Genomic DNA, 8047 nt, shown 5'->3' with positions numbered 1-8047 from the left:
CCACTTTTTCCACCAAACCATTTGTAATTAAGAGCCGGCCCATGAGCGAGTGAGAATACCCCCAGCAAAATCAGAGCTTGAACCAGGTTTTGGTTTGGCTCCAGTTCTGGTTTGGGTTTGTCTGTGACCAAAGCTGTTCTCAGCCAGTCCTGGTTCAAGTTCAGCCAAGGTTTCTAACAGCCCTGGTTCAGGCCTCGCTCGAGATAAAATCTGGAACAAGTTTTCTGCCCGACTCTGCTTTATGTGTGTGTGTGTGTGAGCAAAGCTGGTCGTCCTTGCTTGCTTGTCCTGAAAAATGATGAATTGCAGAAGTACCCATTTGGTGTTAGTCATTCGGTGAAGCAGGAAGGAAGCAGGAAGCCCTTGTGAGCACTAACTTTTCAAAGCAGCTCGCAAAGAAAGCCAACGCGTACACACACACCCTCCCCTAGGCTACATCCCTGCATGCTGCTCTGTACCTCCTCACCTTAACGGGCACCTAGTCACAATTAACATTTGCAACTCATTCAGCCGGAAATATTTGCCCGGTGCAAACAGCTGAGGCATTCAGTGTCAGCCCTTTTATTCTGTGCAAGGCATATTAAAAAAAAAAAAAAAAAAAAAAAAAAAAAAAAGAAAAAAAGGGAGGGGGCTGGGGAGGGAAGAGGAGCCCTACACTTGCTGAACGGGAGAGGCCCGATGGCGCTCAACAGGTTCAGCTCACGCTGTGACCCTGCCCGGCTTCCTGCTATTCAGATGTGTTACTTCCCCTTTGTGGTAATGGCCTGTGGCAGCCGGCCAGAAAACACTATTAATTTCAGAAGTGGCCTGACAACAAACCCACAGCGAAACGAGAGGAAGTGGCGGGGAGGCCATCTGTTGACTTCAGCAGAACAGTAGGGACGCAGCTATGTAGGTTCTACAAGGAAAGCAGATTAATAATCCACAAAGAGGAAACTGGCTAAAATTATCCACAGACCATATTAAAAAAAAAAAAAAAAAAAAAAAAGGGAGAGAGGGAGAAAAAAAAAAAAGAGGGAGTCACTTGAGCTGCAGCTGGACAGGAAATTGCTAGAGCTGCTTGCAAATCTCCACTTTGAACAGAGCAGCATAGGGAATGCCAAGAGCGGAAACCGTTCAAAACTGGATTAGCACAAGCCAAGTTTAACTGCAACCCACTTCTACTTTCACAGTTTATGCACTCAATCTAGGCCACTACTGCATGAGACACTGACTCACTTTTTTCCCATGTTTTGTTTGCTTTTCATTTCACACACTTGCAGTTTCTAAAATTACTTGAAATGTGCTCCGGCTGCCAGGAGTTCTGCAGAACCCCAGCCGACAGCTGCAGCTGCAGCATCAGCCCCTCACCCTGGTAGTGGTACTGCACGCAGACTTTGGCAGCAGCCTACCTTGGGCCACTTCTCATCAGGAAGGATGTTAATAAGTTGCAGCAGGAAGTTTTGCAATCGCTATAACCCCCCTTTTTCCTTCTGCAGAGACAGAACTACTTGGAAGGGTCCAGAGAGGAAATGAGGTGACTAAGGGTATATAGAGACTTTTCCTCTGTGCCTTCACCTGCTAAGTTGCAGTGTGGCTGAACAAAAAAAAAAAAAAAAAAAAAAAAAGTCATTTACAGGCTGCAGACTGTTGATAGATCCCTATGAAATGATAAGGAGATAAGGAGAGCATGAACCCATCTGCCGGCATCTGTAATAGAGTGCCCAAAACTTGTAAACAAATCCAGAAAACAGCAGCTCCTTATTCTTAAAAAAAAAAAAAAAAAAAACAAACCCAGAAATCCTTATGGCCGAGGGTCAGGTGCATCCCTGGGGTAGCAAAGGGATGATGGAATACTTTGCAATTAACCTAAAGGCCTTCAAAAGCATACCCTTCACCAGAGCAAGACAGGAATCCAGCACATGCACTGTTTATTCATTTAGGTACCAGTGGACCAAACGGGAAATCAAGGCTTTATTGTCTTAGGAGCCGTACAAAAGCTATTGAAAGCAATCATTACCTTTAAACATAACCATATGTGTCTGTGCAATTAACCACACTCACACAGAGGGTAAAGGGGGAATAAACCAGCCAGGTTCTCAATAGCCAAAAATAGTTATTTATTTATTAATAATTTAAGGTTTTACATTCTTATAATAAATTCCATCTTAAAACTTTTACACCGTGAATTAGACTCTCCCTTATTGGCAACCATGTGCAGGTTCACTGTGCATACACACAGGTACAAATGCTCGCACACACTTCCAGTTTTATACAAAAAAAAAAAAAAAAAAGAAAAAGATGCAAAATATTGCATTTGAGGTGAAGCTCCCTGAAGAATTTGTACAGAGGTAATGCACTGTTTAGCACATCTGAAAGTTTTAAAAAGTGATCAAAAATCTTTCGCATTCAAAGACGAACCTCCTCCCAGGTGATCTATTTACAAAAGGTAAGGCAAAAAATTAATTTAATTTAAAAAAAATATATATATCATGTGGAAACTACATCAAGAGTATGAGAAAAAAAAAAAAAAACACAAGGAAAAGAAAGATATATGAAAGAAGAGACTGTACTTGCTCACAAAACATGATTTGCAAACTTCTCACCATTGCAATTTCTCCCTCATAGAAAGCTTGCTTCAGTTGAACAATAAAATTAAGCATGCTGCAAATATATTCTTTGCAATTAAAAAAAAAAAAACCACAAATAAAGCAGAATTTATGAAGAGAACAAAAACACAGATGTCCCTTAGATTGATTTCTTGAATACATGTGAATTCAAAAAAAAAATTACAAATCGATTTAAGATTAAATATTTACATTGATCAAGTAGAATACTACTGAGTTCCCGGCAAACAAGTACTCCAAATATACTAAGCTGAAATCTCTTTCTTTGGCTCCTCTAAATTAAAACAAACAAACAAACAAAAATAACCAGTCTTCACTGAAGACAGATGTGTGTCACAGATCCGAAAGCGGAGAGGGAAGCAGGACAGTTGCAGTCTCTAGAGAACACGTGCTCAGCCTGTCCGGCCTTACCCTACCTCCCCTGGAAGTCCTCGGACCCAAGCCACTGCGCCAGCGGGGATGAGCGCCCTTGCTCACCTGCCGCCTGGTCACCACGGTCCTTCCCAGAGAGCTCACCACGTTCCCTCCCTTCGCAATAGCCAATTCCATACTGTGTAACCTTTCCTAGCCTGCACTGGCAGCTACTTTTTGGTAGCAGAGGCCAGAAAAAAAGAGAAAGCTGCGTTTTCTTTATCACTGCCAAAGAGAAACCCACGAGGAGTGATCCCACGAAAAGGACAGGAGAAGGGAGGCAGTGGGAGCTCACGTGGACTGCAGGGAATCCACTTGGAAGACATTCTGGTTGGAAGGGGTGGTGAAGTACAGCTGCTGGTTCGGCACTCGATTGTCACAGGGGCTGCTCAGCCCCAGAGTCCGCTCAAAGTCCAACAGCTGACCCATGAAGTTGAAGTTGGGCGAAATGTTGGACTTCTTCATCTTGACAATATCATAGGCATCGTTCATGGACAAGTTGAGCTTCTGCATGAGGTAGGCCACCGTCACTGTGACCGAGCGGCTGATCCCTGCTAAGCAATGCACCAGGACGCCGCAGTTCTTCCCCCGCGCTTCATCTGTACAGAGACAAAAGAGGCAGAGAAGGACACATAAGACAGGGGGTTGGTAACTGATCTCCCTACACGAGTGAGATTAGTATCAAGTAGGAAGAAAGGACGATTCTGATCCAGGTGGCCAGCAGTGCAACGCAAGAGTTAACTTCACCGGCTTAAAACCAGGACAAGAGGAGAATCCACCCCCCTACGTATATGTACCGAGTCCAAGAGCTGAGAAAACTAAGAATGAGACAAAGGGAGCAGGATACGCTGCATGACACTGTTTTAAAGTCATTTTTAAAAGACATGCTTTCGCCTGGAGATCTGCCTTAAATTCTTACAGTCCCCTTGCCCCAGCATGGAAATCCTGCAATATGTCACTGAATGCCTTTTATACAGACCAGCAGACTGCAAAGGTCTATTAAATTATTCTCCAACTGTTGTGCAGCTAACAATGGAGGTATTCAGGCATTTTAAAAGAATGAGGGAAGTCACAGGGGACAGCCCATTAGGAGGAACAGGATGTCAACATTGGTTGAAAATGGGTTCCTTTGTAATAGGAAATGCATTACAATGCCTGGAGATTAGTTTCTTTGTGGCTTCCAGCCCACATTTCTTCCTGCTGGGCTCAGATTACCTACATTCTCCACTATTACCGGTATCATTCAACCGGATTACAGCACAGCTTCCCAACAGATAATGAGATGCCCACCCCACCGCACCCCGATGGGGTGATTTTAGTCCTCCCAGAAACCAAGGAGAGTGCAAATTTTAACTAGAACTCCTTGAGCCCAAGGGGACGCGTTTCCAAAGCTAACGGATAATGTCTAAGGGCTGGCTAACCGAGGCACCGAGCCCGAGAGGTATATCATTATTACCACAAGATTTAATTAAAGCTCTGACTATACATTTGCCAGGAATAACGTTTATGAATAACTTGCAGTTAGAAGCTAACTTTAGCTTCCCGGATCGTTTCTTTTTATTATACTGCTCTTCAGTAACCTCAAGAACAACTCTTCCCCCTTCCCAAAAAAAAAAAAAAAAAAAAAAAAAAAAAAAAAAAAAGACGGGTTCATTTGCTTCCCTCCCCACCCCGCAAGGAAGAGATTTAAAAAGATCCCCCATTCTGCGCATTGCTCAGTCCTCAGGTCCGACTGACGGCTCAGGGAGGAATCCCACAGCCAGCCAAAGCAGGTATGCGTTTGCAACCTGCAAACGTCGCTTACAATTCACCGGGGCTCCTCGATAACCCCTCAAGCAGCTCCCACCCGCCCCTCAACTTAAGCCGACTTTAAAACCACAAAGCAGGGCATCCCCTAGAGACTGCCAGAAACGCTGCTACCGCTTCTCGCCCCCAATCTCCTGAATTCTGCAAAAGAAATTAAATTCTGCCGCTTGACATATAGCTGTTAGCAAATAACCGGGTCTCACCTATAAAGGAGATAGCCTCAGGAAAGAACTGAGACAGATTTTGGCTCCAGTGGTCAGAGATCGGGATCTGTTTGTACTTGAATTCTCCGGCGTTTTCAAAGAGATTAGGCAGGTTGGGTGTAACATTCAAGATGTATTTAATGCCAAACTCTTCTAAAACGTCCAGATTAGTGGAGTCCTTGGCACAGCCTAAGTAGAGGTAGGGTAAAATCTCCACCGGGAAGGAAGGCTGGTTGTTGGAGAGAGGGCTGCCATCGGAGTCGGTGGCACTATTGGGGTCTCTGTCAATGTCAGATTCAATGTCTGATGAGGAATCGGAGCTGATTCGGAGGCCTCCCAAGCCCAGGACTGGCAAAGGAGGAGAGCTGCTGCTACACGAACTGTCTAGGTTAGTTTCGCAGTGCAGGGCGAACTCGGCCTGGAACTTACTGAAACCACCTGGGGAGAAAAGCAAAGGGGTGGGGGGAAAAAATGTAACCTGATATAAGAAGGCAAACCGACTTAGTTTCCTGCTACAGCCCTGTCTGCAAAGGGGCATCTGTTTCCCACCCTCTCCGAGCCCCAGGAAAAAAAAAAAAAAAAAAAAGGCAAAAAGATATGTCACACTCTCACGCAGACGGACTAACCTAAAAGAAGGTTTAAGAAAATCGCCCGCTGCGGCGGAGGGCTCAGCACATCCAAGATTAAAGCTCTGTGCCGCTTCGCCCTGCGGGGACCCCTGGAGAGATGTCTCGGCGGCATTTCCTTCTGCCCTCCCCGGCTCATGCCGGGATCCCCGTTAGCCCTGTCCTCCCCACTCAGCGGTTCCAGACCTCGAGGTCTCTTCAAACAACGCGAGGACGGTGATGCTGGGGGAAAGGGGAGAGGGCAGGGGGCTTTCCCCCCTGCCCAGGTTGGTGTCCTCCCGGAGCGTCAGCGCGCAATGCCCGGGGGACGCTGCGGACGCCCCCCCCTCCCCCATCCCCCTTTCCCGGGCAGGGAACCGCACCGCCGAGCCGCGGGGCTCGCCTCCCCGTCACCCCCACAGCCCCGCGCCCCCAGGCAGCGATCTTTCCCCCCCAAGCCCGGGCGGCCCTTCTCACCTTCCAGATAAAACGCCTTGCAGCCTTCGTCTTTGAGCCGCTTGAGGAGCAGCCCCAGCACGGACTCGCCGCCCGTGTTCTCGTTCCAGTCCCGGCTGTGCTCGTCGTACAGCACCACCGTGTCAGTGCCGCACCGGCGGGCGAAGCGCTCCCGGTCCTCCTCGCTGCTGGCGACGAGGGAGCGCAGGGGCAGGTTGCCCTTCTGCAGCCGCCGCAGCATGATGCCGGGGATGGCCACGTTGATGGCCGACTCGATGTGGGACGACTCGTACAACTCCTGCGGCCGACAGTCCATCAGCAGCAGCCGGTCGTTGCCCATCTCCAGCTGCTCGTTCAGCCACGCCACGGATTTACTAATCGCCATTTCCGACGCGAAAGGGACGGGTCTGAACGTATCTAGCATGAGGAAGGACGGGGGGAGCGGAGCGTGCTCTGGAAGCGCCCCTCTCTCTCACAGAGGCATGCGGCTGGCGCGGCGAGCGGGCTGCACCCCTCCAACTCCGCACAACTTATCTCCCTCCGCCCCAGGAAAATGAATCACGCAGCCCCCCCCCCGCGCCGCCTCCCCCGCGCCGGGCGGCGGTGGAGTCACGGGGAGGGAGAAGCAGCCCCGGCTCCGCCGTGTGTGTAAGTGTGAGTGTGAGTGCGTGTGTGTGTGTGTGCGTGTGCGTGCGTGTGTGTGTGTGCGCGTGTGTGTGTGCGCGCAGCCCGGTCTTCTCTTGTTGGCTTTTTTGTTGTTTGGTGGTTTTTTTTGTCAATGAATCCCTGAATGAACCTGCCTAATCGCCGCTGCAGCCCCAGCCCTTGGGCTTTTCCTCCGCCCCGAGTCAATGAAATCCAATTAACGTGCCGCCGAGCGGGGCTCCCCCGCTCAGCGCGGACGCGACGCACCGCGCCGCTGACGGTGGTGGTGGTGGTGTCGTCGTTGCCGCCGCCGTCCCTGTCCCTGTCCCTTCCCCTTCTCCGCCCGCCGCCCCTCGGCCGCAGCCCCCGGCGCCCGGCGGCTCCTCAATGGGTACAACCGCGGGACGCCTCAATGGATACATTCTCCGGCGGCAGCCAATGGGGGCGCGCGGAAGGGGCTGTTGCCGCGGCGACGGGCCGGCTGGAACAGGTTGTGTTGATGAATCGTTAATGAGTTTGTCATTCACAAAAACGGAAAGGAATTTCCGCTCCGGATAAGCCGAGCGCAAACAAGCGGCAGCCGCGGCGCGGCGGGCGGGGGCGGCGGGGGCAGGTGAGGGGGCGCGCCCCGGCCCTCCCCTCCCTCCCTCCCTCCCTCCCTCCCTCCCTCCCCGCCGCCGGAACAAAAGGCACCTTTTCCCTCCCTCTGTGTTTTCACTCCCTGAAATCCGACGGCCGCGGGGGGGCCGACCGTGTCGTCCCCCCCCCAATTCCTCAGTGCTCATCCCAGCCTGGCTCTTCATTAGGGCGTTACGGGAATCCCATTTTTAGGGAGGCGGGCAGCCCCTGTCCTCAGCTGATCCCTGCAGGGGTCAAGGGTAAACCCCGAGCTAATCTCTTCCTACGCGGCCCAGCTTTATTCGCCGCACCAAGCGCAACCGGGGAGCCGGCACCGCCTCGGGAACAGCCTGCGGGCACGGCTGAAGCCCGGGCGGGCCGCCCCAAAAACGTGACCGGGGAAAGCGGGCCCGCCTCGACGCGGCCGGCCCCTTCCAGGTAGCCGGTAATCGAACGGCGCTCGCCCGGCTGCGGCGTGGGGCCGCCGCCAGCGCGGAGCTCGCAGCCAGCCCCGGCGGTGCGGGGGGCCCCAACCCGGCCCGGTGGGGCCCCTTGTACCGGGCAGCCCCCGGCCACCGCACCGGCTCCTCCAGGGGGGTGGCCTGCGGGTGGGGCCCTGTCGCCGCCGGCCGGCGCTTCCCCCCGGCCCCGGACGGGCGGAAGGGCACCGCGGCCTCCGCCGCACCGGGAGGCGGGG

General features: G+C 51.7%; 1 protein-coding gene across 2 annotated transcripts; it reads right to left on the bottom strand.

Moving 5' to 3' along the window:
* Window positions 1–2079: 2079 nt before the first annotated feature.
* Window positions 2080–7085, bottom strand: DUSP6 (dual specificity phosphatase 6). 2 transcript variants are annotated; one of them, XM_074168647.1, is made up of 3 exons: window positions 6109–7085; window positions 5027–5464; window positions 2080–3616 (listed from the first exon to the last, which is right to left on the bottom strand). In XM_074168647.1, exons 1-3 carry the CDS (start codon window positions 6509–6511, stop codon window positions 3309–3311), a joined length of 1149 nt encoding a protein of 382 aa, XP_074024748.1. In that variant the 5' UTR covers window positions 6512–7085; the 3' UTR covers window positions 2080–3308. The 2 variants fall into 2 exon arrangements, with proteins under 2 accessions (XP_074024748.1, XP_074024749.1); XM_074168648.1 differs by lacking the exon at window positions 5027–5464 and having other exon boundaries at window positions 3309–3616; window positions 6109–6511.
* Window positions 7086–8047: the final 962 nt, after the last annotated feature.

Source organism: Numenius arquata, chromosome 2 (assembly GCF_964106895.1).
Source record: "Numenius arquata chromosome 2, bNumArq3.hap1.1, whole genome shotgun sequence".
Lineage (NCBI taxonomy): Eukaryota > Metazoa > Chordata > Aves > Charadriiformes > Scolopacidae > Numenius > Numenius arquata.
Note: the sequence above shows the minus strand (reverse complement) of the source record. Positions and strands in the feature narration are given on the sequence as shown.